The sequence below is a fragment of the Hemicordylus capensis genome, chromosome 1, assembly GCF_027244095.1.
Source record: "Hemicordylus capensis ecotype Gifberg chromosome 1, rHemCap1.1.pri, whole genome shotgun sequence".
In the NCBI taxonomy this organism is placed as follows: domain Eukaryota; kingdom Metazoa; phylum Chordata; class Lepidosauria; order Squamata; family Cordylidae; genus Hemicordylus; species Hemicordylus capensis.
The window spans coordinates 238,002,814-238,017,360 of record NC_069657.1 but is presented as its reverse complement, the minus strand read 5'-3'; the positions used below and the strand labels follow the sequence as shown (position 1 = coordinate 238,017,360).

At 42.8% G+C, this 14,547-nt stretch overlaps 1 protein-coding gene across 12 annotated transcripts in view; it reads right to left on the bottom strand.

Annotated features, from left to right (window-relative positions):
* Window positions 1-582: 582 nt before the first annotated feature.
* The window catches only part of KANSL1L (KAT8 regulatory NSL complex subunit 1 like), a 108,101-nt gene continuing 94,136 nt past the window's right edge, over window positions 583-14,547 (bottom strand). For 8 of the 12 annotated variants that reach the window (XM_053283413.1, XM_053283417.1, XM_053283416.1 and 5 more), the window contains 3 exons: window positions 4,733-4,901; window positions 3,677-3,921; window positions 583-2,408 (listed from right to left, as the gene is read on the bottom strand). In XM_053283413.1, coding sequence (XP_053139388.1) covers window positions 2,309-2,408; window positions 3,677-3,921; window positions 4,733-4,901 — 514 coding nt within the window. In that variant the 3' untranslated portion in view covers window positions 583-2,308. Of the gene's footprint in view, window positions 2,409-3,618; window positions 3,922-4,732; window positions 4,902-14,547 lie in introns of all 12 variants that reach the window. The other 4 variants (XR_008313044.1, XR_008313046.1, XR_008313045.1 and 1 more) reach the window with 4 other exon arrangements.

The window sequence follows — 14,547 nt, the reverse complement described above, 5'->3', positions numbered from 1 at the left end:
CAGAGGTTTCAAGGTACAGATGGGACATGTCGTATAGTCTACCCAAAGCTGGCAAATGCAGCATGTGCCAGAGTTTGTCACCTCAGAGAGGAGTAACTGGGTGAACAGAAGACACCGTTAAATAACATCTGCCTTGCCTAACAGAAACTGGCTTACGTACTATGCAAAGGGATGTTGGCGGCTTGAGTATCTGTCCCTGCACATCTGTAAACAACTGAAGAGGCTGTGCAGCAGAGCTTGGGGTGATGAGGCCTCTGTGCATGGAGTTGCCCACTGGAGACGAGCAACATGGCATGCAGCACAGCCTGACCGAGTGCTGCTGCTGCCACCACCACCACCCTGGGGCACAGCCTCCTCCCAGTGTAGGTGGTGCTCAGGCTGCCCACATCCCCTTGTGCACTATGTAAGCCGCTCATTTTAAAGCAGAGTTCAAGACAACGCGAATGTGCTTTTCAGATTATATAACCATAGAGAAACCTGGTCAGGGTCAGTGGCTTTGAAAATGTTCACATCTTAACAGCAGTTCTGGAGAAGCCCTCGCTTTAGTTTAGAGATCAAATGAAGTTGGATTTGGCAAGACCCTAGAGTGAACCAAATGTCCTTTATTTACACACATACACAATTTTGAGCCTCATGCATTCTGGCCGGGTCCTGAGTGCACTAACTTTATGATGGTGTTGCAATTTAAACATTAGAAAAGAGTTGGGAGACAGATGCTAAAGCCAGGAAATTTCAAATCTGACGTTGGCTAGTTGAAATACCGGTCCAAGTTTGTGGAAGCAGGATACATAGGATCCAAAGATATTCATTCCATCAGTCTGACATGTATAAAGGGATCTCTCTCTTGCAACAACCAAATTGCTTAAATCGTTTTGAAGAGCAACACAGGAAAGAGCTGCCACTTTTTAGTCATGGAGCTACAGTTGCTCTCACATGGCTACAAGTGCCTAGGCCCTGGAAGAACAGGAGAAGAGACCAGAGGGTAAGATTATCCCTCCCATAGTCCATTATACTTTACGTAACCTTCTGGTGCCATGCCAACAATCCTACCATAATCATGATTTTTGGTATTCATATCCAAAGTCTGAGCTCCTAAAGGTGCACTGTTTTTACATGGTTCAACTCTGTCAGGCATCTCAATCCATCAACATCACACTGTAGTGTACAGAAATAACTTTTAATTTTAAAACCTTGCACTGCAAACTGCTGTATCAGCAAGATTAAAATGTAATTTAATTCTCTGGACAAAAATGTTTTAAAAAGTTAAAACCAAAAATTTGCAGTGAACTACAATCTAACATAGGCTGTAGTGTTGAAATGCAACTGAACATTTTTACAATATCCAGTGTACTTCCAGTCCATTTTGGAAAGAAGAAAAATGAGGGAGGGAGAAAAAAGACACAGGGCAGCATCCAGACTAAGTTAGTTTCAATGGGATTTAGTCATGACTAACTAGTCTAGATAGCACCCATCTAAAAGTGGGCCATCTACCTAATGTAGCTTAAGTTCTGGACACAACACTGAAGTGTGTTTAACAGTGATGCCTTCAACTGTTCCTCACAGAAGCACTACCCTCTTCCATAGAAGTGCAGCGCCATATTGAAGTGCAGCGCCATATTGAATTGGCTTCACTGAATGTGGGTGGCAAGCCTTTATCATATTTTGTGTATACCATCAGCTGGAGGATGCAGATTACATTCTGCAACACTCTTATTTTGTCACTTGAATATGAAAATAACTATTTTCCTTTATAACTAAACACTGCCATCTCACCTGCAGTCTTAAAGTTTAATAAAACTTTAATTGATTATTGCAAGAATACTGAATCTACTCAACTCTAACGAAGTACAGAATTCAAGTCTGTATAAAGTTAGGAAGAGGAGTTCAAATGTGTCATGGTAAAAAATGGCAAATGTTCCACTACTGTAGTGTTCAGATTTCTTACTCCCTTTCATTCCTTGTACTCAGAAATAACAGATCTATTATGAAATACAGAAAATCAATTATTTAAATTGATTTTTCTTTACCTTCATGTAAAGCTTTTGGGCTCTCTCTTCTACACCATACATTATGTCATCAAATTTACAAATGGTTGAATTGGCAAAGACCTTTCCTTAAAAAGGGACAGTATGCTTGTGTCAGCCACATACACGCGCAACAGCTTTATCAGGTAGCTTTTCTGTGCATTCAGTTAAAACTATTGCATTTTCAAGTGGGGGGGGGGGAATTATGCACTGCAACCATACATACACTTTGAATAGACATCCGTTCAGTTTTTCAAGTTGTGGCAGCACCTGGTGGTTACAGTTTAAGAGTATCCCTTCTTGACCAAGGGAATATTAAAACTTCCAGCTTGAAAGCATTCTTGTGGCTCAGATAAAAACACTGCCCTTGAGTTCTTAGCCTGCCTGCCAAAGACAAAATGTGTATGTTTTAAGTAGGGATGTGCACAAATCAATTTCTTTGATTTGTGCCCAAATTGAATCACCCCTGATTTGTTTTGTATCCAAATCTGTCGCTGCAAATCTCCCCAGATTCAATTTGGATTTGATTCTATTTGATTTGAATTTGGATTGATTTGGACCACTTATAAAGGTCCTAGGAGCACCAAATTTAGGTGGTGAGTAGGTCCCCACTATTTTTCAAGTGTTTGGATTCTTTGGTGTATAATAACTGTTCCTCATAATGAATCCCTATGAAGATTCATCGCACTTTCATTTCATTCACTGCATGCAGTTCATTTTGACTGTCATTGGACAGTGTCAACTCTCAACTGCCATGTGCCAAACACCACCCCTCCACGCATGCACACACACACACACACACACACACACACACACACACACTGGGGTACTCAGTTTATTTTTTAGGAATTTTTGAAGTGCTTAGATTCTTTGGTGTCTTCATTACACACCTTCATTTCTTCGGTTCATTTTGACCCTTTGACCTTTGTGGGTGGGGGTGGGGAATTAGTGGCATCCCATGTGCCAACTACCCCACAACCTGCAAGCCACTGGATACTACTCAGTTTATATTTTAGAAATGGAGGTGTTTAGACTCTGGTGTGTAATGAATCCTCATAGGGACTCATTATGAGGAAAGATTATTAGACACCATAGAGTCTAAACACTTGAAAAAATTCCTAGAATCTTGCAGATGGGAGGAAGTAATTGTCACATGACAGTTTGAACTGTCCAAAGACAGTCAAAATGAATAGAAGAAATGAAAGTGTGTAATGAATCCTCATAGGGCTTCATTGAGGAAAAGTTGTTATTCACCAAAGAATCCAAACACTTGAAAAATAGTGGCTGCACATTTTGCTCCATAACTCCACTTCTACAAGGGCTAGAGCTTAGCTTTTTTAAAAAAAATGAAATCTGGGAATGTGGGGGAATTAATAGGAAAAACCCGAATCTCAAATAGAATCAAATCAAATCTGGCACAATTTGATTTGGACCCGAATCTAGCCAATGGGACCACAAGGGCAATTTGTTCTCTCTCCAAATCACCTGAATCTGCTAGATTCAAGAAACAAATCAATTTGCACATCCCTAGTTTTAAGTGTACATATTATGAGTCAAGCTGTTACTGCTTGTATGAATATGAAAAAGGTGTTACCTTACACATTCCTTCACCCTGGTCAGCTCTCTAAATGAACTACATTCTTTACTGTCACCTCTGTTTTCTTGTGCTGTCAATTCCCAAACAGGCTTGGTTGCAATCTTCCAGTTCATCAACAGAGCTTTTCCTTTGTGGCTGGTTATTGTTTGGCAAACTGAAAGCAGTATATGAAGTACAGTCAAAGGCACTGTGGATGGCCATATTTGAATTTTCTTGCTGAGCTGTTACCTGATCATGGCAAATTAAAGCTTCTGCTTCTTTCTCTTTTAGTGGAAAAATGCGATGTTCCCACAGAAGAGACTGAAAGAGAGAATAAGAAAGGGGTTCAGCTTTAACAATTTACTAGTAGAAAATGGTCAATAGTTTCATTCCTTACAGTAACAAGTTCCAAATACCATTTGGTAGAAAAAAAGCTTTTTGAACACAGTACACCTTGTTCAAAATCTTTGAAATGAATTGTCCGCAATAATTCTGATAATTAAAACTGAAGTGCTTCACATAACCTGTCAGTAATCCCTACAATAGCATAAAACAGGCCAATAATTTTAGATGAAAGGGGAATGAAAATGAACACAAGAGGCTGGTCTAATGCCTCTTATTGAATTTCTAGCTGAAGCAAAGTTTTATCCAGAGATTCTACAACTTATATGCTTAGCTGCTATACCACACCAACCCCTGTACTGACTGACATGTAACACAACAGAGCTAAATAAAGGTATTTTATCTATCATATTTATATACCACCTGATAGGTATAACTCTAGGCACTATACACAATTTAAAACACAAAAAATATAAAACAAAGTAAAGACAAAACAATTTCACAGAATAAAAACAATTTCAAGGATAAAAACAGTTTAAAATTAATTTCAGTTAAAAGCCTGAGAAAACAGGCGTGTCTTGAGGGTCTTTTGATATATCAAACATAAACATACTTTTTAAAAAAATTCACAAGGTGAAAGCCAGAAGTATTTTGCCAATTAAACTACAATGCAAGACAGCTGAGCAAAAATGTAAAGGAATACAGTTGTTGGTTCCTGCTAATGTCAAGGGAGACCTTTTCTTGTCAAGGGTTAACAACCCAGCTCTTGACTTAAATGTTTCTTTTTTACCTGTACTTCTTGGTTTTCTTCTGAAGACTGTAATGCCCTCAAGCATAGATTTCTGTATATTTCTGAAGTTACATCAGTGGTGTTTTTGGAAAAACTGAGCGTGAAATCAGAGTTGCCTTGTTTTTGTTTTAGTGCTGGATCTTGTCCCTCAGAACTTCTGCTATATGATCTATAAGGAAACAAAATAAAACTCCAATTTCTTCTAAACTGAAATAATTTGATGGAAAATAAGATGCTAGCATACTTTAAGGTGGATAAATTAGAATTTCTTAACATTCTAAAATACAATTCAAAATATTGAAGGATGTCTTTAGAAAACCAGCATCAAGGTTCCTATTGTATTTAAGAATATACAATGATGGGATCTCAGCTGTCGGTGACGGACCAGGAGAGGGATCTTGGGGTCAGGGAGGACAGAAAGTGTTGACTCAATGTGCAGCAGCTGTGAAAAAGGCCAATTCCAAGCTAGGGATCATTAGGAAGGGGATTGAAAATAAAACAGCCAATATTATAATGCCCTTATACAAAACTATGGTGCAGCCACACCTGGAGTACTGCACACAATTCTGGTCACCACATCTAAAAAAGGACATTGTAGAACTGGAAAAGGTGCAGAAGAAGGCAACCAAGATGATCAGGGGCCTAGAGCACCTTTCTTATGAGGCAAGGCTACAACACCTGGGACTTTTTAGTTTAGAAAAAAGACGACTGTGGGGAGACATGATAGAGGTCTATAAAATCATGCATGGGGTGGAGAAAGTGAATAGAGAGAAATTCTTCTCCCTTTCACATAACAATAGAACTTCGGGTCATCCCATGAAATTGATTGCCAGGAAATCTAGGACCAACAAACGGAGGTACTTTTTCATACAACACAATCAATTTGTGCAATTCTCTGCCACAAGATGTGGTGACAGCCAACAACCTGGATGGCTTTAAGAGGCGTTTGGATAACTTCATGGAGGAGAGGTCTATCAACAGGGGAGTAACAGCAGGACGGAGGGCATGCCCTCAACTCTTGCCTGTGGCTTTCAGCGGCATCTGGTGGGCCACTGTGCGAAACAGGATGCAGGACTAGATGGGCCTTGGGCCTGATCTAGCAGGGCTCTTCTTATGTTAATATCTATGCTCTTGATTGTAGTGTGGAGCATTACAGAAGCCTCCCATCTGCACTACTTAATCTTTGCTTGATATTTATTACTAACACAAAAAGCAATTGGCACAAGATCTTAAACTAATTTTAAAATGCTAGCTAAAGTTGTGTGAGAAATATCTGTGGTATATTTTAAATAGAATTTTAATATTGTTAATTCAGCATAATACTTCTGGACAGAAGTAACAGTGCTTATATGATCAAATCTGCATGATACATAATTATTTGTAAATAATATATTTTTAAAGAAGTGTCAGGAGCCAAACACACGTTAAGGCCTTTCATTTTAAAATACCATATAATGGCATTTGATTGTGTCGGCTTTATTTTCATAGGTCAGGATACAAAGAGCACCTTAGGCTTATATAAGAACCCTTGCACTAGCCAGTGAGCTTCTTTAGAATTGTTTTCTTTGAACTGCTGCCCCTCCTACATCTCATAACTGCCTTTGAATTGCACTCCTTCCAGTTCAAAAACAGATTCCCATGTGGAATGTAGGAGTTTTTGGAGAAAAGCAACTCTAAAAGCGTACTGAGAACTAGATCCACAGTTCTTTAGATTCTGACTATATAACCTTGTTGTAGGGTAAAGGTTTCAAACGCTTTATTTTCTGGTATTAGTAGTATGAAAAACACAAAGTATTCGAAAAAATACATTCTACTGAAGTATATTCTAGAAGCATACTTTTCAACCCCTATATATTAAAGAAATAGGAGTAATGCTCTGTAAGTTATAGATCTGAGATGGAGTGTAGTATATATAATGAGGTTCACAAAACATTACAATTAAAAACACACACAAATTCAAATACACTCTAGCAACCAGTTTGGTAATAATCTCATTGACATCAGCGAGACATAAATTAAGATAAAACTAGCTGACCCCGCACAGAGCATCTGTGCACTCTTTGGGGCCAGCGGTTACCTCCCCCCCCCACCTTCTGCCCCAGTCTCCACTTCCAGGCCCAGCCGCCTCTCCTCCCCACTGCCACTTCTGCCCCCCCAGTCCCCCCCGCCTTGGGCCTTGCCTCTGCGGCTGGGTTGGGCCTGCCGCTGCCACGGCAACCAATCTTCCTGGGTGCGCCTCAGCCAGTCAGGCCCATCTGCCACCCAGCCAATCAGCTGGGTGCTGGGACTCACATTCCAAGGCACACCCAGGAGAATTATATATATATAGATGAGTCAGTTAATGGGAGTATTACCAAACTGGTTGCTAAATTTTTATATGGGGCTATGAAACTGACCTCTCGTCATGGTGTTTTATGAGACCGATTGTGTATCTTTTAGTTATTTTATGCTCTCTCTATATGCCTGGTAACAGTCAATAATTTTAATTTTGTTTGGCTTATGGCTGCAAATAAAATGATTCTGATTCAAATACACTAAAGAAATAGAAGCATTAAAAACCCAAGAAATTTAATGCTTGACCTGTAAAATGCTTGACCTGACAGGTGGATCTTGGTATTCGCGGGAGTTCCATTCTCAAACAGAATAGCAAGACCGCAAATACTGACTCATTAAAGTCTATGGGATTGCTGGTGTTAGGTTCCTGGAGGCCTGAAAATGGGCAAAAAACTCTAGATAAAGTGCCCTACCATGCTCTGTGGGCCTCCAGTATAGTCCAGCAGTGCTGCCCGGAAGTCTGAATTTTGCCATCATTCCACGATTTTTCACGAGAAAACAGCCACCCCCTGACCATGGTATGCAGATTTAAAACCACCCCCACCCCCACGTATGCTGAGGTCGGGTGTCAGTTCCCCAGCCACGCAAAACCATGGATGCTGGATTCATGGGTAACAAAGTAGAACTGTATGAAAATTTAAAAAGATTTTTACATATATTTGCATACAATTTGGGCTGCTGAGGGATAAGGAACAATGCAAGTCCCTTAACTCTATCCTCTGACCACTGGAAATCCTACAGAGCTCCCTTCTCGCTTTGGATATTTGACATTGCCAGTTCACACAATCAAGCCTACCACAACATCATATAGGCCAGAAAGAGGCTCCCCCCCCCCCCAGAATGGAAACAATATGTTACCTTTTGCATCCACCAAATTCTGCACTATTCCTATGCTTGCCGAGGATTGCAGAGCCCTGGTCATGAATTTCCTATCTGGGATATATGTACACATTTGGCAAGTGTCACTGCTGCAAGATGACACCTTATTGCAGAGTGGTTTGTTCTTAAATTTAGAATAGGACATGGACTTGTAGAATATTAAGAGTTCAAAAGGCCCAACAATTAATTTTAGTTGTTAATCAGCTTTATTATTTTTTAAATTTTGCAACTATACGAGCTAAATATGTACTGTAAAAATTTAAGTGGATATTTTCAGGATTCTATTAAACACTCACAGACCACAGAGAAATAATTTTGGTATAGCTGGTCATGCTTTTGCAGGTACATACTAAGAGACAAACAACAATCTGAAGTGAATGGGAGTTTTCCACAACATGTTTGTCCACAACATCAACAGATAATATGTGAACTCTTGCAACATCAAAACATTTTTAAAAAAGAAGTATAGGACAAACTCAAACATTGGAAATACAGTTTAAAATGTATTTGGACAATCCCTCCTAGAAATAAAACTTTGAACATTCTTATTAGTTAACTCTTTATTTACAAGCTGTCACAAATAAACAGTTGTTTAAAAATGTATTTATGTCAAGTTAGTTAAGCTCCTGTAGGCTACTGTATTTAGGAGTTAGCTAAATGATAAACAATCTCCGCTTTAGTTTGGCATTCTGACAACCATTTGTCCACACTCTGATGTCTATTTTATTTAAAACTGAAATTGTACTGGCTGTATAGCTTCAACTGTACAAAACATGACAAAAAGCAACTTGAAGGTTAAAATAATTAAGTGACAGCAGAACTGTGTGTGTGTTCTGTCTACACATAAGAAAACACAATTCAATCCAAGTCTAACACACATAGCTCCTCTATGAAAAACAGGTTGCTTACCTGTAACTCATGATCTGGAAGTGATCCGTTGTAGTCATAAGGAAATGGGTTCTGTGCCGGCGCAGGGACCTCACGGGCTGATTGAATAGCTCCTCATGACGCCCTGTCCCGCCTGCATGTGAGATTGTTAAAAGTGGAAGCCCTGCCCCGCCTCCTCATGACGCCCTGCCCCGCCTGTGCTGAGATTGTTAAAAGTGGAGGTTGGGGCGTCTCTCCCTCAGTTTCTCGCAGACTGCCCATGGTGACGATCCGCAAGTTCAATTCTGATGTTCTTTTCCGCTATCAAGGACTGCAGCGAGGATGGTTCAGGCGGGGCTTATGACTACAATGGGTAACTTCCAGATCATGAGTTACAGGTAAGCAACCTGTTTATCTGGATCGTGATCCGTTGTAATCATAAGGAAATGGGTGATTAGCTAGCTTTTCCTCTTGGAGGTGGGTGCAGTCGACTCTAAGCTCACGCGAACACCCTCTTCAAAACATTTCTTCCTAAATTTGCCTCCTGAGCCATCCTCAAATCTATTGCATAATGTTTGATGAACAGCTGTTGAGAGGACCATGTGGCTGCCATGCAGATATCTGACATCTTGATGTCCGATAGGTGGGCCGCTGCCGACGTCGCATATGCCCTGGTTGAGTGTGCACGCACTGTCTTGGGAGGCACAACCCCCTGACACTTATATGCCAGGAATATCAGCTCCACTAACCAATGCGCTAGGTGCTGGCGAGAAATTAGGCGGCCCTTGCACTTGCCCTTGTATCCCACAAAGAGCTTCCTGGTTTTCCTTATTCCGTGGGTCCTCTGCAGGTAAAACAGAAGGGCCCTTCTCACATCCAATGAGTGAGGCACCACCTCCAAGGGCATCTCAGGCTCTTAGAAAAAAGTGGCTGAACAGACTCTAAACACACTGAAAAACAGTCAAACTGATATAAAATATGTAACAAAGATCGCCTTTATGAAACAGTCTTTGCAGAGCATGTCACTTTCTTTTTTCTGAATCAAGGACTCATGACTTGAACTGCATGTACTCATTACGATTCCTTATCCTGAAGGCATCTTGGATTTTGCCTGGATACCTACATATTACTTATTAGTTCTCCAATTTTCGTATTTGTTGTTCTGTATATTTATTGGTTTTGTATGTTGCATTTTTACTTTGAATTTGGTCATTTTTGTATGTGTTATAAGATGTTTTCATTGTGGGCTGGCAATTCATGTGGTTTGACCACAATTGGATAAGGTGTCAGTTTACCATCATTTTGGTGACACGCCTGTCTTGTGTGTCCACATTTGGCTAGGTGACTTTGGCAATTTCATAAAGGCAATCTTTGTTACATATTTTATATCAGTTTGACTGTTTTTCAGTGTGTTTAATGTCTGTTCAGCCATTTTTTATTTTCTATTTTTTGTTCACGGGTTTTTTTTGCTCTCCTTGATTCCATGAACTTCGTTTTTTCTTTGTCTTGGAAAAAAGTGGGCAGGACTATCTCCTGATTCAAATGGAAGTCAATCACTATCTATGTTCGGAAACGTGGATCTAGCTGCATGACCACTTTGTGGGGAAAGAATCGGGTAAAAGGCTTATCCACCTGGAGTGCCGTCAACTCGCTCAAGCGCTTCGCTGACATGATTGCTACCAGGAAAGCAGTTTTTAGCGTGATAAGCCTAATGGGCACCATTGCCAACAGCTCAAAAGGATGTTCAGTTATCGTCGACAACACCAAAGACAAGCTCCATTCTATCGGTTTCCGCACCGGCAGATACATATTATTAAGCCCTTTCATGAAACGTTTGCACTCAGGATTGGAAAACATCGTAGTCCCATCCCATCCTTTGTGCCCTGCCGAAATGGCTGCCAAATGCACTTTGATTGACACATTAGCCAGGCCTCTTAATTTCAGGGAGGTTAGGTACAGAAGGACTTGTTGTGGACTAGCGTGTAAAGGCCTGTACCCCCGTCCTTCATATTGATCATAAAGTGCTTCCATTTGCTTGTGTAATTCTGCCGCATTGTCAGGCACCTACTGTTCAACAGGATGTCCTTCAATACCCTATCCTCCATGCTGTCATTCTTAGGGTCTGGACCTCGGGATGTAGAACTGTTCCTTCCTCCCTTTGCAAGAGGTCCGGTGCTTGCAGGAACCTGTGGAAGTTCCCTTGTGTCAATTGCAGAAGTGGAGTGAACCATGGCTGGCGTGGCCACCATGGCATCAGGAGAATGCAGGTTGCTCTGTCCCTCATAATTTGCACTAAAGCCCGTCCTATTATTGGCAATGGCAGGAACAAGTATAGCAGCCCCACACTCAAAGAGTGTTGGAACGCATACCCCAGGGACCCCTGCCCTATGCCCGCACAAGAGCAGTAGTTGGGACACTTTCTGTTGGCATGCGTTGACGGGACTCCCCATCTGCCAAACACCTCTATGAGGTAAGAACTTTTTATCTCCCACTTGTGCCTCTGGTTGCAATTGGCCACTCGGCTGAGGTTGTCAGTCAGCTGATTGTCCACACCCCTTATAAGGAGTGCCATAGAATAGACGACATGTTGTACGCACCATTCCCATATCTTCTGAGCAAGGACACAGAGTGATATGGAGACCGTTCCTCCCTGCCGATTGATCTAGGCAACTGCCGTTGTGTTGTCCAACTTCACTTGCACAACCGTCCCTTGGAGCATCAGCTCGAATGCTTTCAGTGCCAGGAACACTGCCCTCAATTCCAAGTAGTTGATATGCTGGCGGGCTTGGGGTTGCGTCCAAGTTCCCTGGACACAATGGCCTGTGCAATGAGCCCCCCATCCTGTCAGTGATGCATCTGTTGTAACCCAACAGGTCAGGGCCAAAGGTGTGAATGGGACACCTTGAGTCAGATTGTCCCGCTCCATCCACCAGCAGAAGCTCTTTAACACTATCTGTGACATTTCCAAACGCATGCTCTGGCTGTCCACATTGAGCTGGAAGTTACGAAGATACCAATGCTGCAATGTGCGCATGTGCAGGTGCGTGTAGTGGACTGTTGTGGTGAGGAGGCCATCAGACTCAGAAGCCTCTGAATCTGTACTGCTGGCTGCAGTGGCTTGTTCATAAACTGTTGTATAAGTGTGTGTATCTGCTCAATGCGTTCCTGTGGCAAATACGTGCGCTGCTTTCCCAAGTCTAAGACTGCACCTATGAAGTACAACCGTTTCACAGGGGTGAGGTTTGACTTTTTCCAATCAATATTGAACCCTAAGTCTTCGAGCAAGCGGACCATTAGCTGGATCTGTTCGACTAGCAGCTCTTTGTCGGGGCTGACAAGCCAATCATCTAAGTACGGAGAGACCATCACCACTACTGCCACTACTTTGGTGAACACCCTCGGCACCATCGAGAGACCGAAAGGTAGAACCGTATATTGGTAGATCTGTTCTCCCACTTTGAACCTGAGATATTTGCGATGGTTTTCTTGGATGCCCATGTGGAAGTAGGCATCCTGCAGGTCCAATGTCGCTGCCCACATCCCCTGCGCCAAGAAGGGAAGAATAGTCTGCAGTGTCGTCATTCTGAATTTTCAGGTCATGATATAGTAATTGAGGCCCCTAAAGTCCATAACTGCCCTGATTCTGCCATCTTTCTTTGGAATCTGGAAGTACCGGGAGTAATAGCCCAATAGCCTGTCCGTCCACTGCACTGGAACTATCGCTTGCTTTTCCAGTAACACTTTCACTTCCTCTTGGAGCACCGCCAAGGCTGTGGTGAATCGTATGCCTCAAAATGGCAGTTTTGCTTTGAACTCTATCGCATAACCTGCTTGAACAATGCAAAGGACCCAGCGATCTGATGTTATATTGTGCCATGCTTGGGCATGGCTTGCCAGTTTGATGGTATTCCTGGCAACTACAGGACCGATGGTAGGGGTCCTGGAATGACTGGTGGCTTTGGATGGTACTAAGCCAATGCTGTGAGCATAGCTCAGTGAAGGTGTGTACAGTGGATGGACAATCCCATCAAACATTGTTTTGCATTGTCCTTATTTTGGCGAGCTACATTCCCTTTTGATTTCTGGCCAAATCCCTTAGAACGTTGATAGGGTCTGTACTGCCTTTGGTATTCTCTCTTTTCTTGATACCTGTAGGGCTTCTGGAGAGAATAAAAGCAGCCCTTTGATGAAGTTCCTGCCGCAGCCAAAGATGCCATGAAGGTACATGCCGTGAATTTTGACTTCTTTAGTGATTCCATTGTTGTGTCCGTGTCATCATGGAAAAGTCCTTTTCCATCAAACGCAAGGCCTTCCACCCTTTCCCTCATATCTTGTTGCAGGGATGTGGAATGTAGCCAAGCATGCTGCCGCATGCTCACCACCGTGACCATCGTGCGTGACTCAATCTCAGCCAAGTGTTTAAAGGTGCTTAACTGCTGCCATGTCACTGCCGTAGTCTTCACAAAGATTTCATTGAATTTCCATTGGAATTCCTCAGGCGACATGGACGTAGACTCCTGAAAGAGGAAATCCCATAACAGGTGATTATAGCGCGCCATGTACGCCACGTAATTAGCACTTCTTATTGCCAGGCAAGCAGTGCTATAGATCTTCCTTCCTATTACATCTATTTTCCATTCCTCCTTATCTCCAGGTGTCATGTGGCAGCAACCACCTCGTGATGTCGTAGCGCAGTCCATGACCAACGAATTGGGAATCAGATGACGCAAAAGGTACGCATTTTCTTCCTCACAGATTCTATACAGGTTTTCTAGCCGCTTAGACGTTGGAGTTGAAACGTGGGGGACCTCCCATGCTGCCTGGGCAGCTTTGCTAATCGCCAGGATCATAGTGAGAACCACAGGATGGAAAGTCTTGGACTTGCGCATCATATTGTACACTGGGTCCACAACATCTGCATCCGGGGATTTGAGAGCCATACCCAAAGCCTCTGGGATATCTCTTATAAGGGCATGGTAAGCTTTCAATTCCTCTGTTGGAGAAGTTGAAAGTCGAAGGGGCACATCTGATGGAGAATCTGACCTCCGGCTGACATCATCTGAATCCCCATCATCTGACACCTCATCCTCTGCTGAACTGTCATCCAGTGAGGAGGGCTCATCTGGAGGCAGAGAACTAGATTTCCTCTTCCTCTTCCCAGCCAGCTTTTCCGGTGGCAGGAGAACAGCAGGCACCACATCCCGCACAAGAGACTGAGCTGGCTGTTCCTGGGGGACCACAACAGGGAGTTCTGCAGGCCACTGGCACAATTCTCTGCACGCAGCAGGCAGGGCTTGTTGTGCCTTCCAACAAAGGTAGTCTGCATAATCGTCTGGAAGTGCACGGCGAAAACCACAAGAGTGAGCTGGTAATGTTGGAGGCAAGCAGACACCCTGTCCCTCTAATTGCCCTGGCACCGCTGAAACTGGCGTTCTCACTTCAGGCTGGACCAGAATGTGCTTCACTCTGAATGGTGAAATAGCTGGCGTTCTGGGTGGGGGCATGGGTGCATCCTCCTCCTGTTTGATGTCCAGTCCTGTGCTCAGGAAACCATGGAATGTCGACCCCGATGATGTGCTCGTTGCTGAGTCCAAGAGATCCTGCAAAGTAGGCTGCTCCTCTTGACATCCCCCACTAGCGACTGCAGGCTCAGCCACCCACTTTTGTGTCCCAGGTGTTGCAGGAGTTGATGGCAACTGAATTGGGGTGCGTGCTGGGGAAAGCAAATGGTAGAT